The following is a 27,972-nucleotide window of genomic DNA, read 5'->3' on the forward strand; positions in this document are numbered from 1 at the left end:
AGATAAAATGGATATTTGAAAAAGATACGAGTGTGCATGTCTGCTGTGTGCGTCTGCTTCTTACATAATAAATACAATTATGTTTAGTGTGTCAAAAGCCAGCTGACAAGTTAAGTAGAACAAACTCTTTTATTGATAAACACCTGATAAAACAAATCACATTCAAACTCTGAAAGCGAACATTAAAATGGTGTATTAAAACATACCCAAATCTAAACAGCCTCAATTTTCTGTAGTAGAAAAACCACATAAAATGGACTGAAATACTATATACACAGTATATTTTATAATAGCCTGTCAATTCAGCTAATTCATTCAGTATACTGTACATGTGGTTCTGTAATCTACACCATGTAAATCTGCTCTTGTTTTTCGTCTATTATAGTTTTTTGACACTTAAGTGTTTTCCTCATGGGACGGGTCCATGGCTCAGTGGGAGAGCATCCAGTTTGCATGCAGACAGTCCCAGATTCAATCTGCACCATCTCCAGTCAGGAAGATCAGGTTTTAGGTACCGTGGAAGATCTCTGCCTGAAACCTTGGAGAGCTGTTGCCAGTCAAGGGTAGACTTACTGACTTCATAGACCAATTGATTAAGTATAAGGAGCTTCATATATTCAACCACTTGACCCCCCTCCTTACATTTCATTCCATTCACAGTAACATTCAGTGATCCCGTCCATATGCACCGGAGATGCACCTGGGGGCACAAGATGAAGTTTTTCATCTGGGTCTTAAGTTGCTTAATGTTTCAGGACCATCGGTAGAGGTCTGAGGACCTCTATGAAAAACGATTAAAACAGCACAACCACCAAGGACCATTAAGAGGGAGAGAGTGTCACGCAGGGCCCTCTACCTGCTTTTGTGAGCTCCAAGTTGCCTTCTGGCCCTGGTTTCCAGTGTTAATAACGCTCACCCCCAATATATGCCCTATACAGACACAAGCTAGTGCCAGTATTTCAGGAATCAATTTCTATGCAACACCCCCTTCGTTAGAATTAAGGTACTTACAGTTCTTATTGCAAGCACTAGCCAATGACGACCATGGAAAAACTGTGACCATCTGAGAACCCCAAAATGCAAGGAATCAAAATTCTATCTTACTTGCCCCATCATATCTTGTGCTTTAAGATACTTTAAGATATTTCAAGAACAGATTAAGACTACGTTTCATGCATCAATGCCAATTTTCAGATTAACTTTTGCATAATTAAAATATGCAAACAAACTATTTCAAAAATCTTCTAGAGTGACATTATGCCCTCCTATCAATGGTATGACTATAAAAATTGAAATATTAGATAATGGACTCTACATTTTAAAAACAGAGACAAGCATCTGCTTAACCTTATTTAAAGATGTTCCTCACACCTCAGAGTAAGACATGCCCTTCTTTGCTGAAGTACGATATCGTTACATGTCTTGCCCAGCTCAGCATTATAAAAAAGTAGCAGACTGCGCCCACCATGATTTTGCTGGTTCCTGCTCGCTTAGTGACTCAGTTCATTTGACTGCACTGCTACATTATCAGGTAGCTTCCATGTGGTTTGAATTCAGATTCGCCCACAAAAGGTAAGCAGAGATATGTCCCACAGTAGCAGTTTGGCAGGACCCTGCCCAAAGGTAGGCTTCCACAGTCTCACTGGAAAGATTAAACTTCAGCCAGCAGCACCTGTTTGCTTATGTCTCAGTGAGAAGCATGATAACGGCACTGTTCCCACTCTGCTTAGCCAGCTGCAATGGGGTCTGAAATGCAAGGCTTTGTGCACTGGTGAGGGCGCCATGCTTTAAGAGAACCTCAACCGCATGTGTGTGTCCACCTTTTGCTGCAAGATGTAAAGCCATCAGTCCCTCCCCGTCGGGGTCATTTATATTTTCTGAGTTGACCAGTTCTTGTACAACTTCGTCGTGTCCATTTTCAGCAGCAAGGTGGAGCGCCGTCCTGTTCAAAGGGCCCCTAGCCAGGACATTGGCACCTTCCTCAGTTAGGAGCTTCACTGTAGATAAGTGGCCATTGCGAGCTGCCAGGTGGAGTGCAGTGTGCCCTTCTGCTGTTGCCGCTTCGACATCTGCTCCTCGGTTGAGAAGCAGCCTGGAAGTACTGGTGTGACCAGTTTCAGCAGCTATGTGGAGAGCAGTGTGAAGAAACACGTTCCTGATATTGACACCAGACTGCAGCTCTACAAGTATACGGGCCACTCTGTAATGCCCTCTCTGAGCTGCCAGGTGCAGTGGGGTTCTTCCATCCAGTGTCTGTGCATTCACGTTTACCCCTGGCTGCTTGGCCAGAAGTTTTACAATAGGCAGGTGACCCTGCCAGGCAGCATAATGCAGAGGCACCCAGTTATCCTTCCCTTTCACATCTATGTCAACCCCTTTTCTCAGAAAGATGCGCACAATGTTCTCTTGACCATGCTGGCAGGCAATGTGGATCGGAGCTCTCCCTTCAAAGTCCACTTCATTCAGCAAAGAATTCTTCTCAAGCAGCATCCTTGTGCTAAACTCATCACCATTCTGGGCAGCAAAGTGAAGGGCTGTCCACTGGTCCTCGTCTTTTGCATTCACATTGATTTTCCTTGCCAGAAGCAGCTCCACAATGCTTTTATTCTTTCTCTCTATAGCTGCATGAAGGGGGGTAGAGCCTCTCTTGTTGGTCAGATTGGGGTTTGCGTTATACAAGAGAAGCCACTTGACACATTCTTCTTGGCCTGACTCAACTGCCAGATGCAGAAGGCTAGAGTTCCCATCTAAAACAAGGTCGACATCCTGAGGCTGAAGGATCTTCATCAGTTTGCCTGTGTCCCCAGATATGATTGCCTCTGCCAGCTTTCTCTTTTGGATATCAGTTGTGCCAATATCTGCAGAAACAAAAAGTAACACCAATGTGTTAATCAAACTTTCACGTGTATTAGCTTTACTGAAGAAGACAGAAAGTCCCGTTTCCATACTCCATATCTGGCAAGTTTAGCACAACTCCAGAAATGTAATCCTGCCCTGCTCCCAAACACCTTATTCCTCTGCATAAATAAAAGTTTCAGCATATCCCATCTGAATTGTTATAGTCATGCTTTGGGCAACCAGGATATCAGCTTCTGTGATGTATAACTTTCTTGTGACTTATGGGGATCACATGCACAGAATTAGTACATGCGCGTACAAATCTAGACTAGTAGGCTTTTAATGACAGTACTTTGAGCACTTAAGTCTTATTTAATTTCAAAGGAAAAATCAGAAGCAAATCTTGTGGGAGTCTCTGTACACACCCAGTTAAATAAATATCCTAGACCTAACTAGAAGTAAACACTTAGCGCCAGTTCACATAATCAAGTGTTAACCCATGTGACATGGTTCAAAGGACACTTACAAGAGGAATGCAACATGATTAAGGATTTCATACAGCCAGTTTGGAACTTATTCTTGCAATGCAAGTGTGTAAGAAAGGGGTCTGTGATCATGAAAACAGTCACTGAGAAATGCAGCTATGCGTGCAGCCTGGGCCAAGCATCCTATGGACTACTGCACCCCAGCAAAAAGTTAAAATATACTACATCAAAAATATTTCATGTTATTCAGATATTTCATTTCATTCAAACTGCTCAAATATTTTGAACATGTGGATCTACTATTAGGCACCCAGGGTTTAACATCTGGGTAGAAAATCCTGGTGTTCCACAGGCTCACTAGCTATTGGATGGACACATTAAAAGGATGAAACCGAAGAACTGTTTTGGGAAACTGAAATTCCATCAAGATCATGGCTCACTCCCACCAGGAAAGCCTAAAAACCTGGGCTGTCTCCCCAAGAGATGGTGAGTTGTGACTGATGCACAACCATACTCAGCCATACTGGAACCTGTCATCAGGCCAAAAAAAAAAAAAAGCTCAGTTACTTCCACTCATTTTCTCTAAATGGTTGCCCAAGTTCATTCACAGCGAAGTGTGTTTGAATTCAAGACATGAAGACACACTTGAGTTGCATTTGGGTTGGGGGAAGCCACCTCCGAAGCCCTCTCTTATACAGCCATAAAATGCTTACCACTTCCAGAAATCTCTCTCTCAAATGACAGTGACAGGGATCCTCGTGATGAAAATGCAGAGTCCACAGAAGACACTCCAGAAAGCCTCTTGTCGCTGGATGCAAGCCTAGACTCAGAAGCACTGCGGCTCAGCTCTTCAGGCTCTCCTGTCTGGGCAATTCCTGAATCAAGCTGGGACAACAACTCTGAGAGACTAAAATCCTTCACTGACGTGGGATCAGACTCTTGTTTTAGCTGGCGTAACACAGACATCTCCTGAAAGTGGTGGGGAAGAGATGGAAAAAGGAAACATTCACATTTTAGGAAAGTCTGATGTTGGCTTTTCAAGTGCTGATCAGAAAAAAGGCAAGTTCCCATTCATTTCTCATACACTTCCAAATGCATACCTTGGAGAACAACACCTGAGTGTTTTTTGCATCATCCTCAACCATCATCTCCTTATTTTCATGTTCTGGTTTTTCATAAAGATCTTCTGTCTCAGAAGTGATTTCTTAAAGAAACAAAAAAGAGATGGTCACAAAAGATCATTGGCTGGTCCAGCTGTGAACAATTCCCACCCACTACAGTTGCCTTTAAATCACAATTCTAGACAAAAGGTTAGTTGCTCTGGAGAAAGATATTAGAGACTCTGCTTCCTGCTTGGAAGTAGTGTCAACCACTCCTTTTGCATAACACTGGATAATTTCAAGTGGCAGATGCATGTCCTTGATCAAAATGCAAAATATGAGGTCCAGCACCATCCTCCCCCTCCAATATGTTCCCCAAATATTCTTCACTTCCTCCATGCAAGTAGTCATATCAGTGGAGAAATTCTGTACAGTAAATATCATATTATGTAACCATAAAACCTACTGAACTAGAAGTATGCCTGTTGCACAACTGAACAGGATATGTAGCCATTTGTAAATCTAGTCACAAGGTGCTAGGAAAGTGGGAAGATCAGTAGGTGTACTGGATGGAGAAAAGTGTCTCCTCCCTGCCAGGACTGGAATTCCTTCAGCACGTCTTTTTTCTGTTTATTTCTCACAGAAACTGTCAGATTTAACTTCAAAAATAAATTTGTATTAAAAATAAATTAAATGAGAGCTAACATTTTTGGAACTTCTAGATGCACAGGCTACATTGAATCTTCTACTGAATAGTCAACATTACACCAGCGTTAGGAGTATTTACTATGTACAGCTATAAAAGTCTATGTACAGCTATAAAAGAGCTGTAAAAAGTCCAGCAATCTACAAATGGTGTAAGTGAATTCATGACACTGAGGTCACAAAAGAGTCTAACATTTTGCCTTGCATTAAATCTAGCACACCTCGGATGTATGGATTAGAAAGTTCACCTGAGGCAGCAATTTAGGGAGTTAAGTTGGATCTGTACATCTTTGACATCTACATCAACACCCAATCATGATCAGACACGTTCTCTTGTAATGCCTTTCCTGCAGCAAGGAAGCTCTCCGCTCTGTTGCCTGCACACAACAGTGGACTATGTGTACTCCACATGAATCAATTAACAAGATTTTGGTGGCGTTCCATGAGGGATTAATATAGCCTTAAAAACTGAAGTGACTCATTAAATCAGCAATCATTTTGAGCTGAAGAAAGTTTACCTTGAAATGTTGGTCTCTTGCTAGGGTCATCCTGCCAGCACCTCTGCATCAGTTTGATCAAATGATTACAGGCCCGAGGGCTAGATTTGGAGAGAACTGGCAGTTCTGGACGGTGACCATTAACTACTTTCACCATAATATGCAGAATGTTCTTTTCTTCTGCAAAGGAAAAGTACAAGTTGGAATTCTCTCTCTCAGAATTATATTCACTAATGCAACAGCTTAAACCACCTGCTCTTCCCCATCTCCCTCCGGTCAACATGCCTTGCAGCTATCTCAGAACCTAACTACACGCAATTTTAGGCGTTGCAGGGCCAGAATGCCTTTCAGGGCAATGCAGGGATGTAGTTTGGATCAGGGCCATGGCATAAAGGAGGGTCACATTTAACTCTCCATCATCAGCTGCCATTTTGTTAATCTTCAACAGCATTGCAGAACTGGCATTTTCCTGTGGCAAAAATGAATTCAAGGGCATAGGGAGGAAGGGTGAAATCGCATTCTGTTTGCTTAGAACCTGAATTGAGGCTCCATATGTCTCTAAACTCCCAATATCAGAGCTAATTTGGTCCTTAGGAAGCCATTTGATGAATTCTGAGAATAGTGTGTTAACATTTTACAGAAGGGTGGACATAGGTCATTCTATTTTTCTTAACCTTCTTGCTTACACAAGAGGTTGAGTAGATACACTTCAAAGTTACAAGAGAGAACAATAAGTTATTTAAATGCAATACACCAGAACCAATGGATAACAATGGGCATTAATTCATCAGTATTCAACATTAGTAATGGTTACTAATAATGGACACATAATAACAAGACGTTTGATAGCCACCTTCACTGGTAACAGAGAGTATTACCCCACCCTCATACTCCTATCCCTCCCTGCACCACATAGATGTACCCTCTAGCATTTTCCCTGTGGGCGGGTGATCAGGAGGATCCAATATGGGCTACTGGCCCAGAGGCTGCTGGTCATGACACTAGACATATGACTTACACATATCACCGTACTTTCCCAAATTCTTCGTAAGCTTCTTTCTGCAATCCATTTGTTTATCTGATTGCAGCCCACAGACATCTAGATTGCTTGGATGTTTATTGAGAAGCTAAAGGATAAAGGCTTGGGCCTCCCTTGCAGCAGGAAGTTTGTCTAAGTGACCTTTTAGTGTATTATAGACCCTGGCTATGTATGGGCAAATGAAAGCTAGGATTTCCGCAAAATGTTTCTTGAAAGGCACTGAAGTTATTTTTTTAAAATCACAGATTCAAGTCTATCATTATAAAGTTTGGTATACGAAAAGTACATCATGATAGGTTTGCTAAAACACACGTATGCTCATCTGGGAGGAATTTGTTGTAAATTATTTCAAGTTTCACTCAAGCAAATGCAAATTTACTTGCTTACCTGAAAAAGGTTTCTTCTGTGTGAGGACTCCCCAAATAACAATGGAAAAACTGTAAGAGAAATATTTATAGTTAGACTGTCAGCTGTTTAACCATACTGCTCATCAGAAAAAAAAATGTTAGGAGCAAGCCCTGGTCTTAGCAACATGAGAACTGCCTTGCTACAGGCCAAGATCAGTCTAGTCCAACACAGTATTTCCAACATTAACTAGCCAGAAGTCTCTGGAAGCTAATACATAAGCAGGGTATGAAAGTTATGTTTGTCCTATGTATTCCTGGAATTGACAAATAAACTGAACCTTTCCCTGGTCTATCACCTCCCTCCACCCTCACCTAGCCTCCACCACCCAGCCCTGTGGCATCCTGGTGAACTCTAGCCATGCATGTTTGGGCCTGCTTCCCTGAGGTAAGTGAGGCTGAGAGCTCCAGGACTGCTTCCAGTCCTGGACACAAACAAAGTATTAATTATACTGTAGGCAATGTCAATAGCCAACTACCAATTGATATCAAGGGTATCCACATATTACACCTCCCCAACTTGTAGCCAGGCAACAGGATTCTTTTTGATGGGTCCTGATTGAACAATTTTAACAGCGTTCTGTCTCCATAGCTTGTATTCTACTACAAGAAGCAAAGTCTAAAGCATTCTTCCAGCCAGTGGAGTCTTCTTCCAACTTAAATTGTTCTTCCTCCAATGCCAATTAAGTCGGAGAAAGGTTCCTTAGACTGACAGAACTTTCCCCAGCCTAAGACAGAATATTGCCCAATGCTTTGAATGCCTCTCATTAGTATATTAAATCAGATGGCATCAGAGGAGGGTCAGTATAAGAATGAACTACATTCTAACATTACTGCCTCTAAATCCAATGAAGATTTCGGAGTGTAAATATAAAGAGGCACCTCAACACATGTGCCAACTACACATCAACAAAATCAGTATATTCTGAATTAAAGCCACAGTCACTCCCGTAAATATCTTCAATTATCCTGAGTTTACACAGTGCTGTTGTTGATACTAGAATGTAATGAAGTAGTTTAAGAAACAAGAATGACTGTTAAGTTCTTGAACTTAACAAATATTCTCCAGGTATTTAAAGATGCACTAGAAGGGTACTGGTTGAAAAGTTACAGACCTGTAGACATCATGCTTGGTGTCAAAATATCTGGTCTTCTCTTTAATGCGTTCGGGAGGCAAGTAGGCAATAGTGCCACAAAGTCCATCTATGCTGAGATTGTGAGAATGAGAAAGTCCATTGCACTTGGCTAATCCAAAGTCAGAAATCTGGTAAAGGAAAGCCACACATGCAAAATTAGTGTAGACATTAGCTGACTGAAACATTTATTTTTGAGATGCTTCATTTTATAACATTTTTCTCTTAAGTTCTTAAATGACAATTTACAATTCTTTCTTGAAAATACACTAGGAGACTCTAGAACAGGCATTTTTTAAAAGCTTCGGTAATAAAATAAAGCCAAGCAGATAAAGACATGTACTGATCAAAACCAATGCTAGCTACGGGACAATTCTCCACAATCCTCTGTTCACAAATAATTTTGTTTGGCAAACAAAGTTATAAATATAGCTTCCATTTACCAACAATATATATACCTCAAGGTATTCTGGAGAGGTCTGGGGCATTATTTGAATCTCCAGACTTTTCACAGTGCATATGCAACAAGACTGCACCTTTCAGCCAAAGTTAGCACTTAAATAATTCAATGGATATACTATATAATACATGTGAACATCCAAAACAAAAAGAGAACAGAAAGATTTATTCCATTTACATTCTCCAATATCTCAGACAGAGTTCTTTCTGAGCCTTACTACCTACCATCATTTAAACTGAAGTTGCCAAGATATAAACCTGGGAGTACATGTCCTACCACCAAAATTGTACATATGATGTATTGGTATTGATGTATTGGTATTGACCTTTAAGGCCTTAAGCGGTAGTGGACATGCATATCTTCGGGACCACATCTCCCCATACTGCCCTACAAGGTCTCTCTGTTCATCAGAGGGGAATGTCCTAGTGATCCCTAGCCTAAGAGATATTTGGCTGGCTTCGACAAGAGCAAGGGCTTTTACGGCCCTGGCCTGATGAAACAAGCTACCTGTTGATGTCAGAGTCTGCCAGATTTGTGTCAATTCTGCAGGGCCTGCAAGATGTGGATGTTCCACCAGGCCTTTTCCAACTAGTCAGCCAGTGATTGAACATCTTTCAGTCTCCAGGGGAAGGGGAGAAAGGAAAGGGGAGGAAAGGTAGTAAGAACTAATGTATGCCATCAGTAAATTATCGGTCCAGCATTATTTTAATATTTATTAATTGGTTTTAAATATTTATATTGGGATTTATAGTTAAAGTTATTGAATGTTTTGTGTTGTAATCTGTCCAGAGCCCTTTGGGGATGGGGCGGGATATAAATACAATTAAATAAATAAATAAATAAATAAATAAATAAATAAATAAATAAATAAATAAATAAATAAATAATAGCCTCTCCCAAATGTTAATACAGTCTTAAAATGGAAATCAACAAATTTATATCAAACTAGCTTCACAAAATGGAAGCAACCCTTCACAGAACAAAAATATTTATGGCAGTGTTGTTAGTACACATACATACCAGACTAAAAGTGTAGTTACTAAATTCTAGCTTACAATGTAATAAAATAGTAAATTGGTGACAATTTTTAAAAAGATTAAGGCAAGTATCCTATATGATTGCTCCAAAAGAGCAGGCTCTGTATCTAGTGACGGCTTCAAATTAGTTAGGGATCACTCTACAGTTCAGTAGTACACAGAAAACTGGTATACTCAGTTAGTTTCAAAGAAATATTTTGGGATCACAAATGTTGAGTAAACAGCATTAGAACCCTCCGTATCAACAAAAGAGTTATTAAAAGACTTATCACCATTGACATCACACAGCGTCCGACACAAACACTTCTTACTACACAGTTAAGCAGCTGCATTCAACAATTGCCTAAGTGGAGCAATCTCCCACTGACCAGTAAACTGCAGAGCAAGAACAGATCATAACAACTGGAAGCAGTTGCAAGATGTATGCCATCTACCACCTCTGTGGAAGGCTCTAGGAAAACTGGGAAACTGTTACTGTAAGGTTTACTAATACCTAAACAGATTCAAATTGCTTTGGGCAACTCACCACCTCTCAGCTTACAGGGCTGAGGAAAGACTATAATGCTGCTCTGAGCCCCTTGGCACAGAGGTGGAATGAATGTAGCTGGCAGACATGTTTCTTGCACAGTTCAAAACAGAACTACTAAGAGATTAAGTTAGCAAAAATTCTCAATCACTATTATTTTTATATCTCCACCATGCCCTGCCAAAGCCCCAATTTTCTAAATCCAGTTTTGGCAGCATAGAGGACTGTAGACTGGAAGGAATTTGTGTAACATCCACTCGTAAACTGGTACCTTCTACTTACATGACACAAACTTTGGAATTAAATCAGGGACTGTTAAAAAACTTTGTAATGCCTTGCATTTGCTATACAAACACCTTCCGTAAGGGACTGGTATAAATATGATTGTCATGTCATATTGGGAAGATAGTTTAAATACCAAAGGCAAGTTAATAGTAAATCAAGCAATAGTAAGTAGGAAGAATACTTTTCTGTAGATTTCAAGGCTAGCTTACAGACTTACTACAAGTGGTGCTTGCCAATAATTATGTAATTATGATTCCAACGTATCCAAATATTATTAAACTTTTAAAAGATGAGTGAACTGGAAACTTGAAAAATACACTCCGAGGAATCCATGAAATGCTGCAAACTTTAATTTGGTCCAAAGTACAGAAATCTAGTGAGAGCCAACATAGCGTAGCAATTAAGGTATTGGACTAAGATCTGGGAAACCCAAGTTTGAATCCTCACTCTGCCTTGGAAACTTGCCAGGTGACCTTTGGCTAGTCACAAACTCTCTACCTTGATCCTGACAAGTATTTAGACCTACAAAGAATACATTGGGCATGACATGGAGGCAGGCAATGGCGAACCGCATCTGAATGTCTCTTGCCTTAAAAACCCTGCATCATTGCCATAATCCAGTTTTTATGTAATCTATCCTTTATATTTATTTTTATTTTTATTTATTTCTTAATAATCTAGCTTTTATGTATATTTATTTATTTCTTAAATAATCTAGCTTTTATGTATATTTAAAACATTAACTTTTTCAAAGAATTTACACAAAGAATTACAAAATAAAATGGAACTGGGGTGCAGAAATAAAAGAATGTAAACACACTCCAGGGAATACAGAGAAAAAGGGGAACAACAAAAAGAAACTTACAGCAGGAACAAGTTAAATTCATAAGGGGAAAGGCTGTCATGATTAACACAGCAAGGAGATACAAGAATTATGCATAATTCTATGCATAAGAATTTAAAAAATCTGAGGAATTATTGCCAATAAATCTGTCAGCATCTATTTCTACAGTTTTGTCCCAACAGTCAGAATAGAATAAATGCTTTCTGCTCCAACTTTTCTTATATACATTGTACCGATGTAGGCAAAATATTAAGGCAAATATGCAGGTCCTAGAGATTTACCTTAACATGATAATGGGCATCAAGTAATATGTTTGCAGGCTTGAGATCCAGATGTAGCAGGGGTGGGGACATACAATGAAGAAAGTTCATGCCCACAGCTGTCTCGTGGATGATTCTGAAGCGCAGTTTCCAAGGCAATGGTTCTGAAGCCAGGAGCTTCTCCAATGACCCCGTCTCCATATATTCCATGACCAACCCCACTGGTTCCTTACAGATGCCATAAACTGGGAGAATGTAGCGAAACTTTGCCATTTCCATTTTCTTGGCTTCTTCCAACAGTTCCATACGTTCTCTAGATAAAAAATGCAAAAAACCAGGACTAATTTAGCTAACCTATATTAATGGTTTCACCTACTTAACGGTGCTGACATTTTACATGCAATCTAATTATGTGTAATGCAATTTATAAATTCCACATGTATTCAGTCCCATTATATTACTATTAAGAGTTACAGAACGGAAGACGAGTATTTGACTGATGGGCAATATTGACTGCTCCCTCTCCCCCAGCATTAGAAAGGGAGAGGCAATCTCTCATTACAATAAGAAATTTTCTATTCTACAACTTGTCAAATGCACACAGAAGATCTGAGTGGAGGTTAGTAACAATGACAAGTCATGGTTGTTTAGTAAACCAAGCCACATTTATCTTCAGGAGATGGATAAATTCTATCCAACATAACGGGGGGGGGGGGGGCACTATTGGCAATAGCCCCAGATTTAATACCACCAGTCAGTTAAAACCTATATAGTCAAAGTTCATATAAATAATCTCCACAGAACTAAAACAAGCATTGATCTTTTGGCTTGTAAATAAGCAGCCTATCCTCAAGACAGCACAAAGATGAATGAAAGTTAGACATATTGAGTATCGTAAAGCTCTTTTGTTACAGTGCTGCCTCTTCAACAAACATGAAATAAGTAACATTGATTGTGTTGAATTTTACCTGTGCTGTGGTGAAAAAATTAGAAGGTGGACTTAAGTGAACTGTTTCCTGGATTCATTTACAAAGAACTGATTACATATACTCATGACTGGCGATACAGGGACAAGAACCAGGTCCCTGTGCACTCTCCTAGATTGCACAACTACAATAACTTTGCTCTCATAAATTCCTTCTGGTGCGTGCTTAAGGTTCCACTGCTTACGGACTTACTAACGTGAAATACACTTAAATTGGTAAGCATAGTTTGTACACACCTAGCAAGACAAGAGTTTAAACTGCTGGATTCAATTCTCTTGAAGTTCATACCAAACTGACATTCATATGCAACATGGTTGCACACAGCACCCAGGAACATACCAGCGATGTTTTTTCAGGATTATTTGCTAGTATTCAAGATATTACTGTGGCTTCGAGCCTGCAGTTTCAAGCTCAACGCAAGCCATGCTGAGCCCAGAATCAAACTGAGCAGTTGGGCTAATTAGCTCCAGCTTTACACTGTTGGCTCTGCTTTTGGGGGGTAGAGCCAGCACTATAAAGCTGGAGCCAGTCAGCCCTACTGCTCAGTTTCATGCTGGGCTCAGCATGGCTTGGATCGAGATTTAAACTTCAAACTCGAAAATCTGCAATTTAAAACTGGACCCGGTCAAACCAAGCCCAGCATTGAACAGGACAGGCAAGCCCATGCTGGCTGGCTCAGGGTTCAACTGACTCCCCAGTCCCAAACTCTGTGTGGAGTTTGAGGGGCAGGGTGGGGCGGGGGCTCAGCAACACATTCTTCATGTGACCTACCAAAGTGGCTCCACCCCCCTCGTTACGCTACTGCTTGAATATTTTACAAATTGATTGCCACATTATGAAGTGCTACATTATAAGACAAACAGCATGTGCATTATTAAACTGAATTACTGGAGTTCCAAATAGAAAGACATCAACAGTTTTTAGTAGCAATGTCCTGTTCCATCACACCTATTTACACTCAGTCTGCTAAACACATTGTTAGATTTATTTTCTTATCTTTCAGACTCAGTCAACAGAACACAAGTGTTTAGATCATCACCACTAGCCCTCTGCAATCTCTATTGCTGATCTTCCAGTTTCCCAGTACTTTGTCAGTAAGTGGCATACACTCCTTCAAAAAAGAATTCTCAGTGACCAGCATGGGAGAAGTAGTGTCGAAGAGCAGACAGTATAAATTCTGGGTGTCTTTCTGAAGTCCAGCAAAATCCTACAGTCCCATCTGGCGGGGAAAAAAGCTTCCATCTTGTTTCAGACCTCTATCTTTACTGCCACATAAATGGTTTTAAACACTCAGTCCCATACACTAACAATTCATTTTGAGGACTTTTTTTTGTCTGAACAGATGCGAAAACACCATTCCTTCTGGTCAACACCATTCAGAAGAGATCTGTGGTAGATCCAGAAATATCTGTTCAAATTAATATCGCAACCTACTTTTGCACCTGTACCTCTTTACAAGCAGCAGAATTATTCTTTTTGTATAGTTTAAATGGCCTTTGTCTCCCTAAATGTGTGTCTCTGTTTTTATTGTAATGCCCAAAGGATTGTACTGTGCAGATTACAATTATAAAAACTGGCTAGGCAAGCAGTGCTACTTTAAAAGTGTACGTTTCCTAGCATCTGCATCCTGAGAGAAGCCAGTTAAATGCTTCATTAGTGTTTCCAAAAGGAGATAAAGATCCAGCAAAAGTCAGTAAAAAATAATCTGCTTATTTAACCTATGAACTAGCTACAGGAGGAGATCAGTCCATTCCCAGCTGCAAGGTTCAACAGTATCTTCCAGAATGCAGCCTTCTCCACAAACCCTTTCCACAGTTTAGGGCACAAAAGTACATAACACTATTTCACTTTTTGCAATAAGAAGTTTTGAAAGACTCAAACAGATGTAGTACAGAGAACACTGTCAATTGGTTTGTCTGAGCCCTTCATGGTGACAAGCTATGCAGAAATTTAACAAGTAAAGCCTTCCACTTTCTATACTGACGTGCTAAGACAATCCTTATCTGTTAAATTACTGCCATCCATGGCACTCTGAAAGACAGAGGAGCCATGCCAGACAAAAACTGAACTGTCATTGTCAATAGCAGTTCCATTTTTAAGTCTTTGTCAGTAGAAGCTGTATGGTGATTTTCGTACCAGGTTGAAGGAAGTAATCAGGAGCCACATGGACATGTATGAACAAGAAGAGGTGTGCATAATGCAGCAACTGCACATTCTTTAACTCCTTTCAACCAATTAACAGACTGTTCTTGAGACCTACATGGTTATCTTGCCCACAATTTCAAGCAACATCAGCCACATTTAAGACACTAAAATAGCACAAACCATCCAGAGCAGGGGTCTGCAACCTGCGGCTCCAGAGCCGCATGCGGCTCCTTCGTCCTTACACTGCGGCTCTGCGTGGCTTGGGTCCTCTCAGCCTCATTCGGAGAGTCGGCCTAGGGTTAATGGGAAAGAGTCCCCGTTCCTAGAGGGGAACAGCCCAAAGCTATCCCAAGCCACTTCCGGCTTCCCTGTCCCAGCTGCCTGGTTGGCTGATGCCAGTGATGATGGTGCGGGGTGGAGGCGGAGCACCGCTGATGGATCCTTTTGAACAGGTGAGCAGCGAAGGGCAGGAAACGGGAGGGAGTTGCAGGAGTGCAGATTTTCAGCGTAATCCTAACCTCAGTCTGCCCCCCTTGAATGGGGGTCAGGGGTCGACCCTGCTTTGGATGGCCTCATTTCCCCCTCCCCCAGGTCCTTCTTGGGGGCCGGGACCATATGGGGGACCCCAGCAGTGCCACCTTGGGTTGCAGACCCCCCAGCAGCCCCACAGAGCTCCAGGGGCTTTCCTAACAGATGGCAGCCTGACTGAGTCCAGGTGAGAAATACGATGTCAGCTTTTAAATGAGTTATTACCTGCAGCCCTGCAAGGTTGCACCCGTCAGGGCTGTTTGATGGGAAGGTGGGGGTGGGTGGGAATTGTTTGCTTCTGCATTGCCAAGGAGGGCAGGGGTGCATGGGGAAAGCCTTGCATGTGGATCTTGGAAGGTTTACTTCAGAGTATGGACAACTAGGCTCCTTATTCAATAAGTGAAGAGCACATTCTGGATCAGGGGTTGGAAACCTTTAACACCCAAAGAGCCATTTGTCGTGGGTTGCCAACTCCTGGCAGGCAAATACCAGGACATTTGGGGGTCGATTCTCAGAAGCTGTGGCTTTTGGGACCAGGGCAGGGGCCATGCTCAGTGAGAAATATGGCTGTCGAGTCCACCCTCCATGGCAGACATTTTCGGGGGGGGGAGGTTCAGCCCCCCCCCCGGAAGTTGACAACCCCATTAAAGGCACCAATTTTGATTCACCATCCAAGTGGAATTTGAGGGGGTTCTTTGGGGGCGGCATAATCAGTGTCTTTCAACACAAGAAAAGAGAAATGTGTGAATCGGGGGTTCTATTGCTGGTCATTTGAATCATGAACAAAAACAACAGGCTTTTTAACCCCCCCCCCTTTTCTTTTCTTTTTTGCTTTGATGGGTAAAAATGGGCCCCAAACAAGGGAACTTCTCCTTGCATGAGAATATATACAGTGTTATCTTCATTTTGGATGTCAAAAAGTATTTGCGGCTCCAAGTGTTTTCTTTTCCAACCCCTGATCCAGAATGTGCTCTTCACTTATTGAATAAGGAGCCTAGTTCTTCAATAAAATGCCAATATATTGTAACTGTCACCAATACCTAAATCATCTTATCCAATAAATTTTCGAAGACAAGCTGATCTGCACGACTTTTTCAATATGATGACATATCTGAGCTTTCTACAATTGAATACTTCATGACATAACAAGGCTGCAAACTGCCATACTCCAGTTCAATTCACAATAAGGTTTTATAGGATATAGCAATTTGCAATCAATTTTAACACAACGTACACAGAAGAGTCCTTCTGCATGTGAGAACTTTACAAAAATATTGAAGCTGGCCTTAAGTGTCATGTAATTACCCCTTTCAAAGCCAGTTCTCTGAGATATGTAGAGCTTGACTGTTAAGGGAGAGGAGACAAGGTGACTGCTTGGCTTCCCCACAATATCAGAAATCCTGGGGGGAAATGTATGGGTAGAACAGGTAGAAGTCAGGAACAAAAGTGTTAGGAGCAACCAGGAGTTCCTTCTGGGTGGGCAAAGAATTCTGGTAGAACAAGGAATGATGAATACATCTCATGGGGATCAAGTCACACAGGGACAAAAGCCTATATAATGATAAAAGGTCATTATTTTCTACTCCTACGCATTTTCGAAAGACCAACTTACAAGATCACTCAGTAGCAATAAACTTCATTATCTCCTTTGAACATCTTTAGGGTCTTGGTGGACAGTGACAGAGCTTCAAGTGTGATGCAAGACTGATTTCTTCCTGGTTTTCCAACTGACATGACACACTTCTATCCTGAATGCTGGTTTGGACAACGACTGTGCTCCTCCCTCCACACATGTAAAAAAGGCAGCACTTAAGCACAACCCTTTGCTGCTAATTTCATTTATACAAGAATCCAAAACAGGGCTCCTTTTTTCGATTTCCCTGCACTGGTTGCCACACAGATCACTGTATTTGATTGGGAACCAAAGATTTGCTATAGCTGCGATCTGTTTGTGGCCCCTTGTGTGAAACTAATCTGAGGACAGGAGGCAGGAGAAAGCTATGTAATGTAACTGGCTTCAACCAATTAATGCTTTCTATAACCAATGCCTTCTCTGCGGCCAACTTGAAGAGCTAGTTTCTTCAGTGCTTGACACTGGAGATGGAAATATGTTTGAATTAGATGCAACAAAGTGGCTTCTCAATAGGCCTTACCACTGTAGAAAGATTACATCTGTTTTTACCCTATGTGGATTCAAATATTACACCTGTTTGCTGCTTTCCTGTTAAATGGAAGCCATTCTATTATTTAAAAACATATCTTCCCAGAGCTGTGATCTATCAATACCTTCCTTGAATATTACTGAGCCAGAATAAAGCTGAGTGGTTATTATCAGATCCAAGAATTCTGGCGCTCAACAAAGACAGATCAAGTTATCTGAAAGATTAGGTTTCCAGAAGTTGAATGGATTTTGTAATCAGTACCGTGACACTGGAAGCATAGGAAAAATATACTTGGCTGCACACCCAGTCTTTTTTTATTTCTGGCTCAATCTAGAACAAGGAGCTTAGATTTCATTTATATACAGAAATGCAACAAAGCGATGCTCATACCGCAGCCACAACATTTTTTCACTGAAGCCCCAGGTTCTCTTTGGGACCCACAAGTTATATGAATCATTCCACTCCCTAATGGCTATTTGAAAAGCTATGATCCTGTGTGGGTTGCCAATGTATAGATTGCTCAAGATGCTCCAAAATAGCATATGCTATTTTATTTGATTTCAAAAGTTTCTAGGCAGTCTTTTGTGAACATTCAAGGTGGTTTACAATGATTTATCAGACTATTTCAATTCACAAAGCAACTGAACAGAATTAGCATTACTATGACACTCCCATAACACTCTATGGGTATAAGTCTTAATGAAAACATCTAAAAATGGTATGTGTTGCAACTGTGGAGATACAAAGCCACAGCAATCATCTCTAAACCAGGATTAAGAGTTTGAAAACCTAGACATAAAACCAAACACAGTAGAACTTCGTTGTATTTGCCCCTGACTATGGCTCATTGGGCAGAAGACCACATTTAGCACATTCTAAGGCAGGGTACTTCAACATGGTACTTCTGAGTACCACACTGCCCACCAGTACTTCCCCTGGAACCCATCAAGCTTTTCAGAAAGCAGGTGGGGGTCTTTAAAGGCAGGGCTTGCAGTTATTCTCCTTCTGAGCTTCTTTTGCAAAGTGAGGAGGAAGATACTGTGTTTGCCTTTGCCTCCCATGACAGTCATTTTGGGGTGGCACTCACCACCCGCTCTCAAAATCCAAAAGTGCCCACAGACTCAAAAAGGTTGGGGATCCTTTAAGATGCCTTATGTAACAACTCTAGGAAACCAATCTCTCCTTATCCCAACAAAAATGCACACATTGGCTTTTGAAATAAAGCTCTACTGAAACAGATGCAAGTTTCCATTGTTTCAATCAGAATAGTGGTGGGTATTGGAGAAGCATTTGTATCTCCCTCAGTTCACCATATCTCTCTAAGGAGGGCTCTCAAAGCCACTGAATAATATCTTTATTGAGAAAACTATTAATACAAGAAATTTTCCCTAGATACGGTATGTTACTTTAATGAATTATTTGTGCTTGTTTTCACAGTGGAAAATGTGCAACCATGTGCCCACACTAGAGCCACTGTTTTAAGGAAGGGTGTCTGTAGAACCAAGTCAAATTCAAGTGACTAGAAATCAGGTTCTAGAACGAGGCAAACTGAAAATGAGTAAGTCTGGATGGTATACATCAAAGGTCCTTAAGGAACTCAGATGTGAAATTGCTGATCTAATGTTAAGTATGTCTAACCCGTAACTAAAAATCGTCTCTATACCAGAGGCAGAAAAAGTACCAAATGTTACAGCAATTTTTTAAAAAAGAGATCCAGGGGGACCTTGAAAATTACAGGCCAGTTATCCTAATATCTGTCCCAGGTAAATTATTGATTGTATTGATTCCAAAAGTTTCTAGACAACTTTTGAGTAGAATTACTAAATTAGTAGAAGCTGTTATTAAAGACAGAATTATTGAGCACATTACAAGTTGACTTTAGCAAAGCAACAGAAAGCAGCAAGTAAGAATAAATGGATAGTTCTAACAAGGGAAGGGGAAATGGAAATGTGGTCCCACAAGGATCACTACTGGGACCAACAGAACTTAATTAAGTCAAAAATGATCTGGAATTGGGGATTAGCAGTGCAGTGTCCAAGTGTGTGTGAGGAGCTCCAGGAGGATTCCTCTAAATTGGGTGAGTGGGAGTCAATATGGCAAAATTCAATGCAGGCAAACATAAGCTGATGCACAATGGAACTACAAAAATCCTCACTTTAAATACACTCTGCTGAGGTCTGAATTGACTGAGAATGATGCGATGCTGTAGATACAGCGGATAGCTTGATGAAAAGGTCAATTCAGTGTACAGCTGTAGTTTAAAAAAAAGCAAACTCCATTCTGGAATGTCTATGTTGAGGCCTCATTTGGAGTACTGTGTGGAGTTGTGGTCACTGTATCTCAAAAGTGATATTGCGGACTAGAAAAAATACAGATGAGGGCAACCAAGATTATTAAGGCACAGCCTTTCCTATAGTGAAAAAGATTACAAGTCTGGGACTTTTCAGTTCAGAAACAAGGAGGAGGGAAAAGGAGAACATGAGAGGCTTATACATGTATGCAATGGAGAAAGTGGAGAGAGAACATTTTCCCCCTCTTCCACACCACCATCACTGGGGAGGCTGACTGGAAATCAATTCAGGACAGACAAAATAAAATAATTATTCACTGAGTAAAGAAGTTGTGGGAGTTCACTGAAGTGGAAGTAGCAACAGCCACAAGCAGGGACCATCTTGAAAGGGGTTAGACATTTAAGGAGGATAGCTCTAGCAATGGCTGCAAGACATGATACCTCCATATTCAGAGACAATGCTAGGGGAAGGCCTTGGCCTCTGTGGTCTGCTGCTGACCCTTCAAAGTAACAGTTGGCCACTGAGTGAAACATACTGATGGACTACATGGACTACTGATCTGATGCAGCAGAGCTCAGGGTTCTTATCTGCTTCTACAAAAGGTATCATTTGCAGAAGATACAATATTGATCATGCTGGCAAAGTTACTAGTGTGGTTTTAAAAAATAATAATTTAGAATCAAATACTGCATAAATGGTTTCAGCTACTCAATGTATTTTGAATGCTTATGCTTTCAGTGCTTCATGCTTCGTAGCTGACATCAGTCTATACAACTTTAACCAAAGAACTGCCATTTACACCAATAGAACTGTTCGGTCACTACCAAATGGTAATGACAAACCAAATTCCAGACTCTGCAATAAACTTCTATAGCACAGTGGCAAGGAGAAACTCCTTATGCACACAGCAGATGTTACCACTCTGCTCCCTTTGCCACAGTTGGTGCTACTGAGTCATCTAATCTGGCATACAAATGGATCTGTTTAGTATGATCAACCTGGGAACTGAAGCTGAGGGCAGCGGGAAGTAAATGCTAGTGGTGCACATCCGAAGACACTAAATGATAAAGGGTTGATCTCTCCCTTCATGTTGTGCAGCATGAGTGGCTAACAAACACGTTGCTTACATGACAAAAAGCTATACAAATATTTATGCTGGATTGGACTGTTCCCACAGTGTAGACAGAAATAATTATTTGCTTGGATATCTGGGGAATTTATTTTGAAGGAACATTTTCTTATGCCAGAATAGTTGCAAATGGGTAAAATGAAATTAATTTCTGTTTTATGAATGTTTATTAACTGTAACTCAATAGTGCTTAACAGAGATATTACAAGTTCAAAAAGCACATACTATTTTGGCTGCAGGATATCTAACTGCAATATTGCTTAGCAGCTTGGTTCACAAACATTTAAAGTCAAGTTACTTTTCCCAGGTTTCTCTTGCTGAGTCAACATAATTATAATTCTTTAAAACACATACAACCTAGGCGAATTAAGAGCAACAATCAAACAATTGCTTAAGGTTTCACCCTTGAACTACAGCTTATACTAGAAGCCATTTTAATCACAGAGGATTGTGGGAGTTGGAAACAGCTTTGTGGAATATTGTACTCTTATATAAGTATCATAAGTATCCAGGAATCTTTACAGCATCACAAGCAAAAAAAAAAAAGCCCCTTCCTCAAAGGAATTTTAAAAGTTTGACAGTGGGGACAGAACAGAAGAAGGAAGTGATGAGCGATCGAATTCAGGATAGTTTTTGTTCTGTTTTCATTGGGAATGAAGACTTAAAGGAGTTAATACAAAAGAAGATCTTTAAGAAAAATATGAAGAGATGCCAGGAGCAAGAGAGAATTGATAGAAACTAGTCACTACCTTTGGAGTTCTCAGGGTGACAAAACTGGAGACACTAACATATTGAGAAAATTACGCCCCCACCCCCACCCCAAATACTCTGAACATTCCACTTCACCTTCTCCAGTCTGCTATGATTATTTCCAGGTAATGGAAATGAGGAACACCCAGCTCACCCTCCCCCACAAAAGATGTCAACACAGTGGAACTCATGTGGGAGACACTGGGAGAAGTTATCCATTCTTTGACAGAAAATAAAATCTTCTACTGCCCTTTGCGAAAACAAATTAAGACCTCAAAACCAGGAATTGAATCTTTGCATGCACTTCCCACCCACAGAAATCTAGTCACATTAAATGAACTACTCAAATTTGAATGTGACAATTCTCAAGTACGAAGCAAATGGTATGCAAGATCTCACTTGGACTGGAATACCAGCCATACAATTCAATCCAGTTATACCACCACAGCTATATCTAGATAAAACATTTGATAATTAATACAAAGCACAGATAAGCCGTACAGTGTTTATTCTTGCCTCCCAATCATAATTACAATGGGCTTAAAACAGAAAATCCTGCTTACATTCCATTCTTTTATTTGTACTTCAAATATTAAAAAAAAAAACCACCCGAAGCACTTCCTGGTTCAGTGCTGCCTGTTCTGACATGCGGAGTTGCAACGGGTACAAGTTATTCAAACAAGTCAACACACGCCTAACTAAGGCATGGTTCAGTATGCTGGAAAATGCTTCCAGCCAAGAGGGCACAAGATGACATGTCAAACTGAGCTAGTATGATATCCCTACTGGCCCAAGGCATTGAAGGCAATGAACAGGTTGCTGGAACTGCCCTCCATTTTTTTTTCTGCAATGGCCATCAGTTTAATTCAACAGGTATAATAGCAACATTTAATCACTATTTATATACGTACACAGTTATGAACGATACAGTTGATAATACTGCGCAGTATGGCTGGGGCCAGCCATATTATAGACTACATTCAAAGTGCAAATGTTGGTGGACAGAATCTCTAAATACATTTTTAAACATTTGTTTTCATCAGTTTCATTTAGTGTGTTGCTCTAGCCATTTGGTTTTTTAAAAAAGGAATCTGGAAGCCTCTAATTCTTCACTTACCTGTGGTTTTTTTAGTGCCACGGTTTATTCATTAATCACATATTGTTCTTTCCATATCTGATCACTTCCTGCAGCAAGGCATTTTCAGAAACAAAACAGCTATTGTATCTCTAGGCTGCACCAGCAAACAAGTACAAACACCACCACATGGGTCATGATTCAAGACTTGTTTGCTCAAGCTTGCTTTAAATGGTGAAATGAATTTTACTATATTATACTTCAGTGTTGGTGTAGATGCCAAGATCTTTGTCAAAGTCACAGTAAAAGGAGCATAAGATAATACAATCCTTCTATGCAGACTGCCTCCATGACCTGTGTTATTGTCCAGACAGCAATTGTCAGCCTCCTCCTATCTGTTACAGTGTCTGCCGTGTCCAAATCTAACAGGACAACATTCAGTGTCTGAAATCTTGGATAGTTTCCACTGCTTTGTATGTTCTACAAATGATATTGTTACAGCATCACTCTAATTTTGTAATCCAGTTGTATTTCACAGTCAACTGCATTAATTTTAACGATAGGTGCAGTGGGAAAAGTAGACTAAAAATGAAGTAAAATAAATACAACTAGAATTACAATGATTTAAGTTTAAATCCCTGCACTCCCATGAAGTTTTTCCAGTTACACCAGTGGTTCTCAACCTTCCTAATACCGTGACCCTTTAATATAGTTCCTCATGTTGTGGTGACCCCCAACCAGTGGTGGGATCCAAAAATTTTAATAATAGGTTCCGATGGTGGTGGGATTCAAACAATGGCACCGCGGCACACACGCACCTCCAGTCCCTATTGGGCAGCGAGGTTGCTTTAGTAACCCCTTCTTGGCACTCAGAAAAAAATGAGTAACCACTTCTAAAGAAGTGGTGAGAACTGGTTGGATCCCACCTCTGCTCCCAACCCTAACATTTATCCATTTTACAGATGGAGAACACTGATGCAGAGAGTCTTAGGTGAACCCTGTGAAAGGGTCGTTTGACTCCCAAAGGGGTCGCGACCCACAGGTTGAGAACCACTGAGTTCCACTCTCTCAGCATATCACCTCACAGGGTGGTTGTAAGGATTAAATGGATGAAAAAACTATATATGCCACTCTGAGCTCCTTGAAAAAAGGATAAAGTAAAAAAATATAAAATGCAATGTTCTCTTCTAGCTGAAGAAAAAACAAATTATGTGAAATAAAGGGCCAATGTATTTAACACTCTGAGATAATTACAAGTCCAGAAGTCTGCCCTGCCTGTTATGATGCAGGAGTATTAAAATAAATTCAGAAAGAGTAAAGAAATGTTGATGAATTCTGTGTACATGTAAGTGGACTGTGTGAGAGCAGGTACCATCCACTTACAAGAAAAATGGTTTCACTTCTTATCTGCACACACAGATATGAAAGGCAAATCTGAAGAAAATCATTCCTGACATGATACATACATATATTTACACAGATGCTATCTAGTCCAGTCCCTTTACTCAGGGTCTAACTTACCCATTCACCAGTTCCTACAACTGAAGCTATGTTATGGTGTGCTATGTGTGCGTGCAACATGAACATACACACATACACACTAGTGGCACACCAAGACATAGCTTGAGGCATAGGAACAGGTGAATGGATAAGTCTGACACTAAAGGGACTGAAATAGATCAACTTCAACATTTCTTCCAAGACTGCAGTTCCAATACAATAGCTGCAGTAGCAACCCTTGTAACTACAAAGATACTTCCAGAGGACAGCCTCTGAACCACAAGATAGATTTATGTATAGAAGAAGAAAAATATACCACCAGTGGTACTAGGTTATACAACTTGGGCCATGGAATTGTGAGAACTTGCTAGTACTGAATATTTTGAAATACATAATGATGTCTTATCAAATTACAGCACCTTACAGTTAGGTCTGAGTGACATACAAATTAGTAGGATTTAGCTCTGTTATTTCTTGATTTAATTTCTGAATTCTTCATGTATGTGTGTCTTTTACAGTATTTTGAGGTGTCTAGCAACTGCTGAATTTTTTTTCTGATCAGTGGTCCTAATGATTTTAATTTCACTAAGCTATTGCACCATATCCCTTGCTTACTTGCACAAAACACTTGAACCCCCCAAAATAGCTATGACTTCATGACAGTTCTGTCATATCAGCTGTACAATGACTTCTACAGCCTGTTAAAACGAAGTTTAATATACATGTATGGGAAATAAATAATTAGTTTGATATTCACTGACAACCGTAAAGTTGTTCCAGAAATAGAATTTCAATTTTTAAAAGTTAATTCCTTAAATCAATTGCTAAAGAGTCACCATCTGTTGTCCAGTACAATTCACAAAATTACTCTCAAGTCTCATTTTTTTTTCCAAAAAAGTTTGACCAACTTCAATAAGTTTATGTATACTACAACCCAAAACTGCAAACATGTTTGTGTGTACAATACACCAGTTTCCATCTGGCAGAATAGCTTACTGAAAATGTGTGGAAGACAATGAGATGGTTGCAGATACCTTATAATGGTCAGAGAACCCTGACTGATGGGGGTTTAAAAAAGACCTAAGGGAGAATGGTAGTAAGTAAGGTAGGGGGAGTAGACAGGAGAGTGAAAGATCTGAGATGATCCTGAAACAGGGACATGAAACCAGCAGTCCCTCCCAGACAGAAATAGCTACTAAGAAAGGGAGGGGGATGATCCCTATCAAATATTAAAGAAGTAAAATTCTGTTATGTTCCTGCCTCCTCAGACTTCAGAAAGTTTATATCAAATAAATTTATGCCTGTTGATCTACAGTGACATCCAAGTGATCTCTCTCAACAGTTACAAACACCTGTTGGTAGAACAAAACAACTATATTTTTGTGACCAGATACTGACTGTACATAGTTATATGAAGTTTCCCTTATTCCTGTTGTCCTTTCTCTTGCCAAGTTTAAAACTGAAGCCTCCCTGACAAGCTGACTTGACCATTTCCCGTGAGAGTGAAATGAAGTAGTCCACGAGAATTCCCATCAGCCTCTCATGGGTGCACTGTATGTGGGCACATAACAACAAAAGGTTTTTCCTCAGCTGCCTAGGCTGGATGGGGACACACCTCCCTATATGTTATCATTTGGGGAGACAGAGAAGGGAAGAAGAAAAAGCAGCAGCTTAGTTAAAAGAGAAAAGGAGGGGAAGAGCCATATTAGCAGTGAAAGGTACAAATCCTTTTCTTGCAGAGAATGACACCCCAGTAAAATCCGCGGAATCCCAAGCTCTGCAGGCTTCACTGGAGGCATGAACGTCACGTCTGAAACAACTAGCAAACCCGCTGGCAACACTCATCCAAAAGGAGTGCGGAAAAAGGAAAGCATTCCCTCCCTTCCACCCACCTATGCAAGGCCCCTCCAACCCAGCAAGCCTCGACTCAGGCCGCTCCCTTTCCCTCCGCCAGCGCTTTTGCGTGCCACCACCTCTCCCTTTGCAGAACAACCGGTCCTTTCCACCTAAACGAAGCACAGCCCTGAAGGAAACGCAAAGGGAGAACGAGTGCACGCAAAGACAAGCCTCTTGCTTCCAGCGTACCTTCTTGTTGCCAACGCATTTTGCTTATAACTACCGTCTCCCTTGATTAAGAGAGCGCATTACAAAGAGTCCATTAGCGCAGTCTCTCTGCAAGCAAATTTGCCTCGCTTAGCAAAAGCGACCTTCTGAAAGCAGAAGTCTACGGCAACCTATAATGAACACAACCATTCCGCACGGGAACAACATCCAGAGGCGGGGGAACAGCACCCGAGGAATACGGAATTGCACCTCTCGGGACCGTGGGAAGCGCCAGGAACCGATTGCCGTTTTCAAAGGATTTCACTTTTGCTTTAATATCGTTGAACTAATTCTAAGAGATCAAATGGAATTACGACATGTTTAAGAGTCGCTGCAAACCTTTCCCACTACTTCTCTAGTCATTTCCCGGAGGCGCTCAGCAAACACCAACAGACCTGCTTTGCAAATTCGTAACTGAATGAACAAAATATGCAACCAAAAAGAAAAAAAGACTTCGGGTCCACTTTTATTCAATACGGACCTTTTTTAAAAAAATTAGATGAACACCACAATCAGGTGGAGGCAGGCCTTTCCCCTAATAATTCCTAATAATAATTTCCCTAATAATTCGACGCGAAGGGGGGAAATTTCAAGGCAAGCGGGGGGGGGGGGGAACTATGCCCCTTGAAGCTAGCTACTGGCGTCACGCCACTGCCAGTTCTTAACTCCCAGTTAGGCAAAACACAAAACCTAGAATGAACCCACTCTAAAACCCAAACGAGTCCGTTTTTCAATTTGGATCGCTTAACGCAGATTAAACGATAACGCACAACGCCCCAAGCCAAATATGCCCTGTCGGAGATGAATCCAAATGCTTTCACAGGCATTTTTACTCTCAGGCCCCTTTCGCACATGCAGAATAATACACTTTCAATGCATTTTGCAGCTGTGCGGAATAGCAAAATCCACTTGCAAGCTGTTGTGAAAGTGGATTTAAAGTGCATTATTCTGCATGTGTGGAAGGGGCCTTAGAACTGCACCTTCACACCGCAAACAACACACGGGTCCCTTTCAGAAACAGCCTGACATTTTGCAGCTAAATAAGCTTTTGACCGAAGTAAGGTTAAGCAGCAACCACCAACAGAGAAGACCCAAGCCATCCACGCCTCGCCGCGGAACACCACCTCCACCACACACTAAGGGAACCGCTCCAAAGGTTAAACACCTTGAACGTAACAGTTTAACTGGTTTGGCTATCGCAAAGTCGCTTTTTCGTTTTCCACCTGACTTCTAAAAAAACTAACAGCCCCCCGCCCCCTTCGTTTCAACCAAGTTTTGCTTCATAGGGTTTTTTCCTCGCTCTCTGACAAGAGGCAGTGTTGCAAAGTCACGAAATGCCCAATTATTTGCAAGGTTGCTTTCCTCTTGCTGGCATCGCCGCGTTTGTCTGCGGAGCGGCTCCTGTCTGTGAAGCTGCGCTCCCGGCCGCACACTTACTTCTCATCCACATGCAGGCTGGGCGAGCACTTGATAGCGAGCCATGTTTTCCAGTGGATGTGGCGGACCTTGTAAACCTGGCCGAAGCCACCGGAGCCAATCTTCTCCCAGCTGACGAACTCATTGGAGTCAAAGGTTTTCAGCAGCCCCATGGCCCACGAGGAGCCACCCTCCTTCTCCATGGGGCTCCCTGGCTGTCCCCCAGTGTGACAGGCTGGCTTGAGCCTCTGAACTGGCTAACCTCTCCGTCCCT

The 27,972-nt window shown here is 41.1% G+C and overlaps 1 protein-coding gene across 1 annotated transcript; it reads right to left on the reverse strand.

Moving 5' to 3' along the window:
- Nucleotides 1-115: 115 nt before the first annotated feature.
- RIPK4 (receptor interacting serine/threonine kinase 4) lies at nt 116-27,972 on the reverse strand. The gene is made up of 8 exons (XM_048492334.1): nt 27,720-27,972; nt 11,635-11,926; nt 8,184-8,332; nt 7,052-7,101; nt 5,647-5,805; nt 4,424-4,527; nt 4,037-4,292; nt 116-2,858 (listed from the first exon to the last, which is right to left on the reverse strand). Exons 1-8 carry the CDS (start codon nt 27,899-27,901, stop codon nt 1,681-1,683), a joined length of 2,370 nt encoding a protein of 789 aa, XP_048348291.1. The 5' UTR covers nt 27,902-27,972; the 3' UTR covers nt 116-1,680.

This window comes from Sphaerodactylus townsendi, linkage group LG04 (assembly GCF_021028975.2).
Source record: "Sphaerodactylus townsendi isolate TG3544 linkage group LG04, MPM_Stown_v2.3, whole genome shotgun sequence".
In the NCBI taxonomy this organism is placed as follows: Eukaryota; Metazoa; Chordata; class Lepidosauria; order Squamata; family Sphaerodactylidae; genus Sphaerodactylus; species Sphaerodactylus townsendi.

What these genes read in the sequence shown, in the direction of transcription:
- RIPK4 (XM_048492334.1), bottom strand. Translation starts at nt 27,901, where the DNA reads ATGGAGAAGGAGGGTGGCTCCTCGTGGGCCATGGGGCTGCTGAAAACC. An exon ending in AGCCTGCATGTGGATGAGAA is followed by an intron (nt 11,927 to 27,719) that starts GTAAGTGTGCGG and finishes TTTTTTATCTAG; the next exon opens with AGAACGTATGGAACTGTTGG. An exon ending in ACCAAGCATGATGTCTACAG is followed by an intron (nt 7,102 to 8,183) that starts GTCTGTAACTTT and finishes TTTCTCTTACAG; the next exon opens with TTTTTCCATTGTTATTTGGG.